Raw genomic sequence first — 14,956 nt, 5'->3', positions numbered from 1 at the left:
AGCAACTTGAGCTTGTAGCTCAGTAGTTCTATCAGGACTTCTGCTTTCCACCTTCATGTCTTGAGATGGTGCTCGGAAGAAGCCTCCAGGCTCTGCTCTCTCCTGATGCCTACCAGGACTTCACCGAGTGTTGTGGGAGGTGAAGCTCTGAGGATTCCTGCTGACAGACACCTTGGCAGTACTTCTCCTGGATGACACAGGGTATGTCTGCACTTGGACATAATTTCCAGCTCAAGGAGACATGATCTTGATCAGAGCTAGCATGGGTAAGCACTAAAAATGGTGTAGCTGCGGAGGTGCATGCAGCGAGAGAGGCTAGCTACTTGAGCATGTACCTAGCATCTCAAACAGGTATGTATTCATGGTGTCTAGCACCTCCCACTGTTTGTGTCACTGTAGCTATGCTTCTTTTTTAGCACACTAACTCAATCAGAGCTAGTGGAAGTATGTCTCCTCTAGCTAGAAATTACGTCACCAGCTCTAAGTATAGACACACCAACAGTCTTCTCAGAGTAGTAAGTCCAAATTCATTAGCTTCAAATGTTAGCCCTTCAAATACTATAAATACAGTGACTGGCTCTCAGGAGAGACAACAGAATAAAGTGGGATTTGGAGTTTCTAGGCCATGCTCTTTACTTGTGAGGTGGCTAAATGAATTAATGAATAAAAAATCCACCCATAATGAAATGTTTCTGGAAGTGCATGACAATGATTTTGCCTGTTGCTGTATCACACCATCTCAGTGACGCAAATTTTTCCCTAAAACATTCTCCTCTGATAGAGGCCCCCATGCACTACACCCACATTCAGGAAGCAGAGATAGAGATAGAGTGCTTTGAGCAGGGGGTCTCCTGCTTTGAGCAGGGGGTTGGACTAGATGACCTCCTGAGGTCCCTTCCAACCCTGATATTCTATGATATTCTATGATTCTAAGCAACAGGATTTCAGAATTTTCTTTTACACTCATGCAGAGGCTCTTATTATTACATTAATTGTATTATCAAAGCTCCTTGAAACCCCAGTCCTGGACCCAGACCCCATTGTGGCAGGTGCTGTACAAACACAGAACAAAAAGGCAGTCCTTGCCCCCAGGAGTTCACCATCTAGCTATACAAGAAGAGATAATGGATGGATACAGACAGGGCAATGGAGGATTGCAAGAAAACAATGAAAAAATACACATCAGCATTATAGGCAGTGGTCTCTGCCCATCTACAGTCTAAATATTGTTAAGTTTATTGCAGGCATCACAGAAAAGCAGGCTGTTAAGGGGAGATTTAAAGGGGGATAATGTAATGTCTTTGCACATGTTTATGGGGAGCTCATCACTAACATGAGGGGCCGTGTGGGAGAAAGCATGAAAGGAGCCTGTTTGAAAATTTAACAAGTGCGTGACAAAGACTGGCACTGCAGGCCAGCTGGAGATGGGAGTCAACACCTTGACAGTGAATAAGAGATAATAGGTAGGGTGGGGATAGGTCAGGAAGGGCCTGGAAAGTGAAGAAAGCAGCTTATGTTTGATACAATAGAAAAGGAGGAGTCTGTGGAAGGATTCAAAGAGAGGGGTCAAAGCAATGGGTTAGGAAAACGACTGTTGCAGCAGCATTCTGAATGGATATGACTGGGGCAGGACTGCATTTGTCAAGGCCAGAGAAAATGATGTTACTGTAATCAAGATATGAGATGATGAGAGCCTGGATGAGAATTTTAGCTGTGTTGCTGGATAGAGACAGACCAGAGGATCTGTGAAGCCAAAATGTGTTATCTCCACTACCTGAGCTAAAGCAGAACTTCTACTCCTGTATGGGCCAACAACAAGAGGGCAATAGTCACACACTAACCATTCCATTTCATCGCACAGAAACATCAGGCAAGGGGCACATGGATCAGATAGGGCTGCCAACTTTCTACTCACACAAAGCCGAACACCCTTGCCCCGCCCCTCCTCCGCCCCTCCTCCGAGATCCCACCCCACCCGCTCTCACTCTATCCCCCCTCCTTCTGTTGCTCGCTCACCCCCCCCCACTCACTCGCTCATTTTCACCAGGCTGGCTCAGGGGGTTGAGGTGTGGGAAGGGGTGAGAGCTGCGGCTGAGGGCGCGGGCTGGGACAAGAAATGAGGAGTTCAGGGTGCGGGAGGGGCCTCTGGGCTGACGCAGTGGATTGGGATGCGGGAGGGGGTGAGGGCTCCAGCGTGGGTGCAGGCTCTGGGTTGGGGCCAGGGATGAGGGGTTTGGGGTGCAGGAGAGGGCTCCAGGCTGGGGGGTGGAGCCGAGGTGTTCAGAATATGGGAGGTGGCTCCGGGCTGAGGCAGGGGGTTGGGGTGTGGGAGGAGGTACAGGCTTTGGGCTGGGGATGCAAGTTCCAGGGTGGGGCCAGAAATGAGGGGTTCAGATACAAGAATGATACATTTATACAAATAGGATGAACACATTCAGTAGATTATAAGCTTTGTAATGATACCTTACAAGAGACCTTTTGCATGAAGCATATACCCCAGTTACATTATATTCACACTCATTAGCATATTTTTATAAAATCATATAGAGTGCAACATCACAAAGGGGTTGGGGGTACAGGAGGGTGCTCCAGGCTGGGACCGAGGGGTTCGGAGGGCGGGAGGGGGATCAGGGCTGAGGCAGGGGGTTGGAGTGCCGGGGGAGGTGAGGGCTCCGGCTGGAGCTGTGAGTTCTGGGGTTGGGATGAGGGGTTTGGGGTGCACAAGGGTGCTTTGGGATGGGATGGAGGGGTTTGGAGGGCGGGAGGGGGAGTGGGGTACAGGCTCTGGGGGGCGCTTACCTCAAGAAGCTCCCAGAAGCAGCGGCATGTCCCCCCTCCGGCTCCTACATGGAGGCGCTGCCCTGTCCGCAGACGCCACCCCCGCAGCTCCCTTTGGCCGCAATTCCTGGCCAATGGGAGCTGCGGAGCCGGCGCTTGGGGCGGGGGCAGCGTGCTGAGCCCCCTGGCTACCCCTATGTCTAGGAGCCAGAGGGGGGATATGCAGGGCTGGTGCAAGAAGTTTCGCGCCCTAGGCGAAACTTCCACCTTGCGCCCCCCCCAGCCCTGCTGCAGCTCCCCGCCCCCTCCCACCCTGAGGTGCCCCCCCCCGCGGCAGCTCCCCCCACCCTCTGCCCTGAGGAGCGGCTGCTGCGCTGGGAGAGGGAGTCTGAGCCGCACGTGTCAGGGCGCCACCGGCAGCCCAGCCCAGGAACGCTGTAAAAAAAAATTGGGGGCACCGCTTTTTGGCGCCCCCAAATCTTGGCACCCTAGGCAACCGCCTAGTTTGCCTTAATGGTAGCACCAGCCCTTGGGATATGCTGCTGCTTCTGGGAGCCGCTCAGAGCCACGACAGGCAGGGAGCCTGCCTTCGCCCCACTGCACCGCTGATTGAACTTTTAACAGCCCGGTCAGCAGTGCTGACCGCAGCCGCCAGGGTCTCTTTTTGACCGGGCGTTCTGGTAAAAAACCGGACACCTGGCAACCCTAGTATCAGAAACCATTCTATACACAGAAAGCTAGTCCCATCCCTAGAGTGCAGCAGTACTCCCTTTTGCCCTGACCTTTACTTCTAAAATTCTTTTTTTTAAATCCCTCCTTCCTCCAGGAGCCCGGCTATTGCCATGAGGGATCCCTAGATGCATAGGCGCTGACTTTTATTTTTCCCCAGGAGTGCTCTACCCCAGCTTTGCCTCTAGGCTTTTCCCCTTCCCTGAAGGCCACACCCTCACTCCACTTCTTCCCGTCCCTGCTCCAACCCCTCCTGCTGCTGTGGTGTCAGAGATTGGAGAAGGGGTAGCACAGAGAGTGCCCCAGCTGGAAACAGGCTAGCTTGGCTCAAATCTCACTCACTTTCCCCTCTGCTGGCAGGCAGGGCTTACACAGTGGGTGTTACTGCTTGCCTTGCAGGGACAGCTCTCCTTGTGAGAAAGGATAAAATAACCCAGGAGTTTAGGCTGCCCACTGCCCAGCATGCTCTTTCCCAAGCCAAAACAAAATCCACCACAATGTCTGACCCGTGATGTCACACACATGCCTTTTCTGATTTGTCCCAAACTTCCAGAACTATTCTATTATAAATGAAAATCATTCTCATGACATTTCCTGTTGAAGCAGTTCAGTTCTGTCAACATGGGACAAAGTCAGATTTATAACAGGACACCTCTGCAACCTTGCTTACATTGAGACTTATGTCATTAACCTTGTTTATACAGTGCTTAGCATTGTTGCAATACAAATTAATAAATTAAAATAAATAATAAATTGAGGGACAACAGTAAGGGAGAGGAGGCTTACCATTTAATTCTGGGTTCCCTGCCTCATCATTTAAGTCTAATCTGTTGCACAAAACATGAGGCTTTGACAGCGCCTTCTATATATTTTCACAAGAGCAAATGGTGGCACAGGACATACAAACTGACACTGGGTTAATCCAGTTGTCAAGGGATTTAAAAAGCAAATAAAAACCATGAATTTGGTTTTTATTTTATTAGTCAGACTAAAAATAAAATGGGTGAACTTTCAAGAATCCCATGCTCACTGACAGGCAAACTGGAGGAAAGTTAAATTCCCAAATAGGTACCAACCTTCTCTTTTTGTTAATTTGTTAGATTTAGTCCTTCTCTTGTCTCGCTAACTTCAACACCAATACCTAAAAATGTACTTTTTGAGTTGAGGCTGGTTTAAAGCAACTTTTATTTATGGTGCAACTAATTAATTTTTTTAGCCTGAAAAAAAATAATTTCACTTAAATTATTTTTTGTTTGAAAATAGCTTTCAGCACAGGTCTGTACTCTTGGGCCTTCTTGCCTCTTGTGCATTGCACAGACAGTGCTCTAAAGTTCTAGAAACTTCTGTAATCTGAAGCAGCAAGCAATTAGGGGGAAGCAGTTCCTGCACGTCACCAGAGCATTCAGCCATTGGCTCCTTGTTTGATAAAAGGTATAAGCCTAGCCATTCTATCGTAACTCTGGGTGGGTGTCAGGATGTGCATCTATGCAGCATGCTAGCTTCTGAGGACCACTGTCTTATAGGTAAGTAATTCACTTTTTCTCTGTGGCTAAATTTTGCTATATTGATTTCCACTCTTGGAGTTTATAGAGCTAGTAGAGAAATGCCTGGGCACAAAAAGGCAAGCTCAATAAGTGAAACTAATTAAGACACACAATTTACAGCAACAACAGTAATAAAAGACAAATAGCAAAATGTCCATGTAAAAAATAAAAATCTTGTAGGTTTTTATTTTTAACTGAGTACTGTGCAAATTAAGTATTTGTTGCTCTTGATGCAGATTCCTTCAGGCATTGGTTCAAAGTGGACAATTGTGAGATAGCTAAAAATAAATGCACACTCTTGAACTGCTGGAACAATCTTCAGAACCTGGCTGTCAGAGGTGATCAATGGCTAAGACAAAGGCCCCCTACAATGCAACTCCTCTAGGGAGAGACCAGAATAATGATTACGTGCTCTAGATCTACTTCAAAACCCCAGGAAGTTGGGTACATTGTTGAATGGAAAATGGCACATAGAAATACGATAGGCTTTGGGATCCTAAGACATATCACCCCAAAACCCGTGAAGTTGCTGAAAAGACTGAAGTGTTTCAAAACCTATTTTAATGGCAAAAACTAACAGTAAATAAAACACTTTTAGGGGTCCCTTCAGCAAGTACAGAGCCAAAGGGATACATGTTTGGCTTCAGGTGTTTTTTCACTCCAAACATTGTAGGAGTATATGAACCTCAATTTTCTCTTGTAAGAAATTCCCTCAGCCACCATGGCAGGCCTTTGAGCCTATGCTGCCCCTCTCACTGGAATCCAGAGATCAGAAGCCTGGTGATTTCTCTGAATATTGATTCCACATTCTCTGCAAAACTATAAATTCACTAGCCGTGACCCGAGGAAGGAATTCAGTGGACAAAATGGATGTACTGTACCTGAGTCTGCCTAGACTTCCTGTACATTAGCATCTGATCTAAGCAGTGCCAATGCTTTATTAGTGACAGCTAATATAATATGGAATTGCAATATACAGCAATTGGAAAGGAGATTAACTATGGCAGCTTGTTTTCCCTTAGAGTCACATTAGTTTCATATGTAAACTTTTTAAATAAGTGTTATGACTTTTTATTTTGCTTGTAGGCATTGGTGGAAATTTACAATACCACAGATTGTACTAACGCATTAAGTTTTTGACATTAAGGTGGGGATTCTTTTGTGGAATGGTCATTGTGCTGAGTTGATGTCATCTTGTTTGCTCTTTACATAACATTTATATAATATGAAGGAACGACTGGCACAGTGGGGCTCATATAACTGTATTTACTAACTACATATAACATGCAAGCCCCACACATACACATGTTGAGGCTTTGGAAGGATTCTGATACAAAAGACAGTGAAAGCCACTAGAGGACTCACAAACTACTTAAAGGGATATTACCCAAATCCTAATGTTACAGTGGGTTTGGCTGCTCTGTTATGGACTGTGTTTATAATAGATTTCTAGGGTGCCAAGAGTCTGTAATATGTGTCTTTTTACTGTGCAAAGCAAAATAAATAAAATAAAGAGAAGAGATCAGTTACAAGTACATAGTTAAGAATGACAATCTGCATTAAGAACAGAGGTTGTTATGCGTCATTCCAAGAGCTGAGGGAATAACGTTTCAGTTGTAGTGGTCTCAGCTGTAGTGATACAGTGAGGTTTTTTTAAGCAACATTGTAAAAATAAAACAAAACAAAAAATTGGCACCCAGCATGTACATTTATATAAACCAAAGATAGACAGAAAATAGACAAAAACAGTGAAGACAATGCACAGTTAAGATAGAAATGTTCCATAAACCTGCAATAATCAGGCAAAACAAGGCACAATCTGATTTCTTCCCACTACATCCCACTGTACTTGGATTTTTAGTCTGTTTCTCCTTTGATTGCAAATATTCCAGTTTTTGATGATTGGCATCTTTGCCCTAATGTTATTTAACTGATTTATTTTTATATGAGAGTCATTATTAAAAGAACCTGTTACCTTAAATCAAAGGGTTTTTATCCTTGCATTGTTTCATACTCTGAGACGACAAGCAGGAGTACTGATTCCCACAAAGATCCCTCTTACTGTCAGCAATGCACCTTCAGCATGTGAAAGGCACAGCAACTATTCCTTCGCAATGCACTCCCATGGTAACCTGTTTTTAGAAGTATGCTGATGGAATATTCCATAGAATGAGAAGAACAAAGAAAATCTATTCAACCGAAAAGAAAAACGAGCAATGTAGCCAGACAAAAGTAAAGTAAAAATCTGACATAAGAAATGAGAGAGAAAGGGCAAAATTCACTTCCAGTATAAAGGGATGCAACTCCCTTAAGTCAATAAAATTATACTTACTTACACCAGGGCTTATGGATTTTAACAAAAGAAGTTTTTCTGAATGGGCTCATTTTCTACCTTTCAAAACCTTCATTTTTTATTAACATTAAATAACATTAGCAAGGCTTGGTTGAAGCATTTTATCTTTTTGGTTGGAACATCTTTTTGGATGCTCTCTGGAGAGAGATTGCTTTCCACTTGGACTTTCCTTCAAAGGCCATAAGCAAACAGGGTGATTTCTGGAAGGGTTTGTTCTTAGGGTATTTCAAAGTCATTAATTAACGCTCTTTTTATATCTAGCATATTACAAGGCTTTGGGGAAAAGAATAGAAGATAGATGGTTAGCTAAGGTGAAATTCAGCTTCCACTACCTTAGACAGAAACTCAAAGGATGGGATTGCTTTTTAAGAAGCCAGGAGGTGGTGGCTTCTCATCTGCTGTTGTTGTGTCTCAATTCTCTTACTCTCCTCTTTGATGGAGCAGAAATTGCTGCCATGCAGACCACATATCTGAAGGTTCAAAAAAAAAATTAAGGACAAATAGATGTTTAGGGCCCTAACTTGTCATCCCTGTGATATAGGTGGAGAGGGGAACAAAACAGATAGGAAGGAAAGATTAAATGCAGTACAGAAATGTAGTGGAATTCATTTTTTGTGGAAAAGGCCAAAATACTTATCACGCCTAAAAATACACACACATTTTCTGAATATTACGTGCTTATGCATGTAATTGTAATTGCTATGGCTGCCATATTGTACAGAGATACTGCACAGTTTGGAAATTGGACTAGTGGTGGTCTACTCAGTTGAAACACAAAAACATAGAAATGTTGGACTGGAAGGTGTCATATGGAAGAGAAGATGGTCCACAAGAAAGTCTCATTATTAGGATGTGGTCCACATCAGAAAAATGTTTCCGAATCCCTGATTTAAAGCATTCACATGCTAGTCTACGAGAGAAGATTTTGTTCTTTTATGAAGAGCTAAGTGGTTCTTTGGATCTGCCATGACTGGATGCTAAGTACTAAAAGTAACTGAACACAGCTTTTTATTTATTTATTTTTAATAAAAACAAAAATATATTCTACAAATAAACTAACTACAGGGATTTCAGTAAAGTAATTTGGTGTGCAGTCCAAGACAAAGGCTGGCACAAAGACAGGAACCATGGGAGGGTTGCGGAGCAGTGTTTTATGACCATGGTTGGAACACTGGCTAAAGCATATTTGCAGCCCTGAATAGGTTAAACTGCTTTACAGTGGATTAAAGATCAAGAAGCAAATCACAAGACAATTAAAAGTGGGTCTCTGCAAAGGTAATTTCATAAGGAAAATCATTGTTTTCTCAAACAAATGTTATTTTTTTTTAATGAATGTGCTGTCTTATTTGGATGCATTTTCTTCAATGTATTGTTCTGATCCAAACTTCTTTCAAACATTTACTCACAAGATTTTTTTCTCTGGGTTGTGTGTGTTCGCAGCATACTCTGGATCAGGGGTCGGCAACGTTCGGCACGCGGCTCGCCAGGGTAAGCACCCTAGCGGGCCGGGCCAGTTTATTTACCTGCTGACGCGGCAGGTTCGGCCAATCGCGGCCCCCACCGGCCGCGGTTCGCCGTCCCGGGCCAATGGGGGCGGCGGGAAGCGGCGCGGGCCGAGGGATGTGCTGGCCGCGGCTTCCCGCCGCCCCCATTGGCCCGGGACGGCGAACCGCGGCCGGTGGGGGCCACGAGCGGCCGAACCTGCCGCGTCAGCAGGTAAATAAACTGGCCCGGCCCGCTAGGGTGCTTACCCTGGCGAGCCGCGTGCCGAACGTTGCCGACCCCTGCTCTGGATCTATATTGTGGAGTCCTGAATACCCCCAGCACTCCAAATGGTAGCCCCCATTTCTATTATCCTTTTGACTACAGATATTGGACAAAATACCAGTTACTCTTGACTCTGCTTTGCTTTGATACCGTAAGGCAGTGGTTCCCAAACTTGTTCCGTCACCAGTACGTCCCTCGGCCCGTGCCGCTTCCAGCAGCTCCCATTGGCCTGGAGCGACGAACCGTGGCCACTGGGAGCCGCGATCGGCCGAACCTGCGACGCGGCAGGTAAACAAACTGGCCCGGCCCGCCAGGGGCTTTCCCTGCACAAGCGGCAGAACAAATTTGGGAACCACTGCCGTAAGGAATTAATTTAAAAAAATCCTTATATTGTTTAATCCCAGCATTTAGTGCCCCTCATGCAATAAAACACATTGCAATAATGGGCTCACATGTTATCAATTGCAATTTGCTGGTTTGCAATACGGTATAGCTATGTTACAGTTATTGCAATAAGGAACATAATTATACAGCTCAGTCACTGATTCATGGGGTTCTTTTATCAGAGCCACTACTTCTTTGGAGTTTAAATCTAGTATTGCTGCTGCATTCAGAATTTCTGCTTAACAACTCTAGCTTTGAGTTTGTACTTCTTGAGTGTGCTGGTGGGATCTGCCCTTCCAATTACTGGGTGTCCCTCCTGTCTCAATTTTTCATTACTGCAGGTTTAATTCTATCAGGACATGCTGTGTTCTTCCGTCGCCTCAATCTTACACATGCCAGCACAGCTCTAACACCCTCATGCCAATATAACAGATAAAAAGACAGTATTGTGAAGCCACAATGTTTAAAGGAGAAGGAGCTAATACACAGGTAGCAAGACTCAATGGCTGGGCAAAAGACTATTTTGCAGTCTGGTAATTTTTGAACTAGGAGACTTCAAATGGGATTATGGTTACATTTCAGGATTATTTGAATCTGGAATATCTATTTGGAACAATGGTAATATGAAAATAAAAATAAAAAAACAACTATTTTGAGCAGCAGGCAGCGGAAACAATTTCAAAACCCATAATTTATGGCATTCAGGGCCTAGCTATTGAGAAACGGTACACTGCTTACAATATGAATGACATTGCTAAATTGTTTACTCAAACACAAGCAAAACTTAATAAATTAATCACAACAAATAATAAAAAGTTAAGGAAAATCAGGAAGGTAAAGAAATTATTTGTACTGCTTATGGGAGTTACGTGTTAACTACTATAACCAACTTATTTGGGAATACTGAAAAAGGAAAATTGCCTGAACTTATTAAAGATGAATGGTTAACTAACTGATATTGCCCTCAGTATATAACAAAAACTATGGCTAACTGGCACTATGCTGAATCATATAGACAAATTCCCTTTTAGTATCATTCATACTTTGGGATTAGTGACACCCCATCCTTTGAGGCATGTCATTCAAAACAATCTTGCTTCGTGTCCAGTTCCATGTACATTTCTTTTGTAGTATCACTACCAGTATTTCCTCACACAACATGAGACAAATTGGGTACTGTCCATTCAGCAGGTTATCTGGAAGTCAGCACCTACATGAAACAACTGGATCTATGTCAACTACTGGTGTATCACGCAGCAATGAAAAACCGGAAGAGCATCGATCACAGTTTGTTGTATCAGCGATGTTTTTGACACAATCAAGAAAGGGGATGAGGGAGAGGCAAGAGAAGGATGAGAGCTGGGCTAAGCCCATTGTAGCAGTCAATTATAACAAACTGACTGGATCTTACACATTGAGCAGAGAGAATCACTAAGCATTAGCTTCCATCAAGCAGCCAATTTTTCAACAACAGCTACTACACATCCTCATTTTAATATTATTGTTCTTGTCAGGTGCGGAATGTGATTTTTATGCTTTACTGAAAATTCATCTATGTTGGAGTTAATAATCAGACACAGCACTAATTATCTTTGTTTTGCCTCAAGTAATTAACTAAGAAATTTGGAGGACTAGTTTCTGGGGGACAACACATTAATGCTACACACAATGGGTCTGATTTTGTACCCAGTACATAAATGAAGAGTAACTCCACTGAAGTCAATAGAGTTGCACCAGTATAAGTCTGCGATCAGAATCAGGCCCATATATTAGTATGAAGCTACTAGTGCTTATAAACCAGGCCTGTTGCAGCAGAGCATACTACAGGCAAGTCACTCAAGTGTGTGATGCACAGAAGCTTTCTGCACCACATGATGCCTTTGACCAGTTGAGGAGGAGGAAAACAGATGCAAACTGGTATTTTGAAATGAAAACTACTTAAGAAAAGTGCTTGAGACAGAGCTAGAATCCTCCGAGGGAAACCTCAAGTACAACTGAAATATGGAACACATTTAACCAAAACATGGTTGCAGGTTGCATACAGGCAATACTGAGGGATAATGATCCCAAGACAACATGCCAGTCTGGAATATTTTCAAATTAAGAGCCAGACTGTTGCCAGCCCTGATCAGCATATGCCCCTCCCCACTTGTGATACCCATGCATAAATTAGCATTGTCGGTAATCTGTATACTCCTGTGGGCACAACGGCTGCTGGCAGGGCCGTAGCAACGAAGAACATGGCCCCCTCCAAATGGTGGCCCCCTCCGAACATATGTCCGGGCGGGGCCCCTTACAATGCAGAAACTGGAATGCGGTATTTATTTTGCCACTTTTAGGGGCCCCCTTCCTTGCGGGGCCCCCTCCGGTCGGAGGGTACGGAGGGCGCTCGCTACGCCTCTGGCTGCTGGATAGCTCTGCTAACCGCCCCAAAGGTGACTGGGCTGGCTGGTTTTCCACAGGAGCACTGGGACCAGATCCTCACCTAGCAGAAATCACTGTAATGCCATTGAAATCAACAGAGCTGTTCTGAAATACATCAGCTAAGGATCGGGCCTAGTGTATCCCCTGAGAGGGTAGCAAAGGGTCATGCTACCAGAGCTCCCACTAGAGCAGGGAACATCTGTAGTGTCCCCCGTGAAGGGCTATGCTTTCAAACACAGCTGACCCTAACTTCAATTGTTTCTATCTTGCTTTCTTATTACAAACAGGGCCCCAAATAGTTTGCAGAGAATATAAACAGGGAACATCATGGAAAATGGAATGCAGAGAGATGGCTAGAGCAGTTATCAGCACTTTCTTCTTCTAAGGTGACTGCAAATCAGGCTGCATAGTAAATTTTGTATTGTGATTACCCTCTCCTATTTTCCATCTGTATCACTGAGATTAAACCAAAACCTCTTGACTGGAAGCCATTGACAATTCACAGGCGTACATCCTGTCAGCTGGGTTAAATTAAATTGACCAGGATAAGAGTAAATTCATTGGGTGGCTTATATCAAAACACCATAAACAGTTTCTCTTCTCAGCCATTCCAAAATAGTTTGTCCTCTTTTCAGGAACGCCAAGGTTATTCTGACCTGCTGTGTGTTTAAATAAACAACAAAAACGACAGAAAGCATCCACAAACAATTGTGAGCTTACCTCAACATAGAGGATAGGGAAAATTCCAATTTTATCTCCCAGCATTCCTTCTGCCCAGTTATCATCTACTCGTCTGATAACAGTCAAAATTTCATCCTAAATTCAGAGAAATAGAACCACACACAATAGAAAGTTAGATTTTATATGGAAAGAGGAAAATGCTTTATGATAACCCTAGATTCATTATCTAATTAATATGTAAGATTTCTTCAGCCTGTAACTGCCTGCATGCTGTACAGTGATTGGCATGAAAAAGTCAGCATTTGCCAGTAACGTTATTACTATCTATATTACAGTAGCAACTAGAAGACCCAACTAAGATAATTGTGCCAGGCACTGCACAAACCCTCTACACTTGGAGCCAAAAGTGTAAATTCCATCTCAAAGAGACATAACTGTGCTAACTCTGATCAAGCTAGTGCACTCGTAATTGAGTGTATCAATGACAGTGCAAGCAGTGGGAGAAGCTAGATCTCGTGAGTCCATCCCTAGCATCTCGGATAGGTATGTACTAGGGGCAGCTCATGCTGCCCCTGCTACACTCCAATTTTTTGTGTGCTAACTCAATCAGAGCTAGCACAGGTATGTTTCCTCAAGCTGGGATCTACATCTCCAGCTTCAAGTGTAGACATATCCATAGTGAGAGGTAGTCTTTGTTCCAAAGAGCTTACATTCTAAACAGACAAGACAGACAAAGGGTGGACAGAGGCATAGACATATTAAGTGACTTGCCCAAAGGCATGCAGGAAGTCGGCAGCACAAGGACTAGAACCCAGGTTTTCTGACTCTCAGTCCAATGCTGTACTTGTTGAATCATACTGCTGTCTTGTAGGCATAAAAAACAGTTTTACCCTACACTTTGAACAGGAAATAACTGTAGTAACGGTGTGGTTACCAATGGCAATTCACTTTGTAACAGCGACTACCGTGTGTGGTTGCATCTATGTTTCATTGCCAAATGCTCATACTGGCCCAAATCTTCATAGGTGGCCACGGATCACACCGCACAACTCAGCTGGTCCAAGATGGAGGATGTGTAAATGTGGCTTAAAGCCTTATTTGCATACACATCGTCCATCGTGGACCAGCTGTCCACCACACTGATCCCCAAAATGTATTAAAACAGTCTGCAGATTGTTCCCCAAACCCCACCAGCCCCAAGGGGCCGATACAGCAGGTTTGGATCTGTAGCAGAGCGCACCTGGCCCTCCTGGCTCCTGCCTCTGCTAGGCTCCGATAAAGTCACTCAGAGACGCTCGGGTTCTGAAACCACTTTTATTTACAAGTTTGTGCTCCCACCACCTTCTCACTATACAGCGTGCACAGCTCTGGGTTCCTTGTGTCTGAACCCAGGAGGGAAGGGCGGGCGGGCGGGCGGCCGGCCTGCCTGCCTGCCTGCACTCCCTTGCTCTCCTCTGTCCCACCACTCTCCCTTCCTCACCACTTATATAGCCCTGGGCTAATTGGGCTGGCAGCTGGCTCTCATTCCCCAGTTAGGGCAGGTTCTTTCCAGCCAGCTCCACTTTATTCACTTAAATGGAGCTGGCATGGCGGCTGATTCTGCAGTCCTCCTGCTCAGCACCCTGTCACACACACACACACGCACACACCCCTTCTCCAACCGCCAGGTTTCCCCGTCCGCGTCCTCTTCTCCCCCTGCCAGGCGGGGTCCTCCAGGGGAGCCCTCCGCTATCTTTCCCATGACCCACCGGGTCCTCCTTGAGGGATTCTGCCATCCCCCATCCCCAGAAGCCACACTGTGTGGGTGTTGGGTGGCCCCATATCTCTGCCGCCACCCTGAGGTCCACACACCAGTCACACCCTGGGTATGTCCCCCTTCCCTGCCTTTGCCCCTGCCAGGGGCTTGGGGTCAATCACAGGGAGCCCCTGAACCTCATGTTCTCAGACTTGTCAAGCGGGTCCTGAGCCTGGTCTTCCGGGGATCCCCGGGTAGGGAGTTCCGTCGGGCCTTTCGGCTCCCCGACGGGCCCTGTGGCGCATACATCCTCCTGCCTTTGTTCCTCCAGTCCTTCCCAGCCCGGCCCCTGTTGTCTAGGGTTATTGACCTGAGGGACCCTCTCCCCCTTGCTCAGAGGGTGTCCCCTCTTTTCCATCTTAGGTTTCCTCCCCCGACCTCCCTTCCCTCTTGGGGAGGGGTCCCAGTTGGTTCCCACTGCCCCGGGGTACGGCAGGCCCTCTACTACCCCTACCCACAGCCAGCGGAACCGGCTCTGGTCCTCAAGGGGCAGCTGGGCCA

The 14,956-nt window shown here is 45.4% G+C and overlaps 1 protein-coding gene across 1 annotated transcript in view; it reads right to left on the bottom strand.

Moving 5' to 3' along the window:
• The window catches only part of SH3RF3 (SH3 domain containing ring finger 3), a 390,314-nt gene that overhangs the window by 98,510 nt on the left and 276,848 nt on the right, over nt 1-14,956 (bottom strand). The window contains exon 3 of the mRNA XM_065421958.1: nt 12,700-12,795. Coding sequence (XP_065278030.1) covers nt 12,700-12,795 — 96 coding nt within the window. The remainder of the gene's footprint in view (nt 1-12,699; nt 12,796-14,956) is intronic.

Source organism: Emys orbicularis, chromosome 1, assembly GCF_028017835.1.
Source record: "Emys orbicularis isolate rEmyOrb1 chromosome 1, rEmyOrb1.hap1, whole genome shotgun sequence".
Lineage (NCBI taxonomy): Eukaryota > Metazoa > Chordata > Testudines > Emydidae > Emys > Emys orbicularis.
Note: the sequence above shows the minus strand (reverse complement) of the source record. Positions and strands in the feature narration are given on the sequence as shown.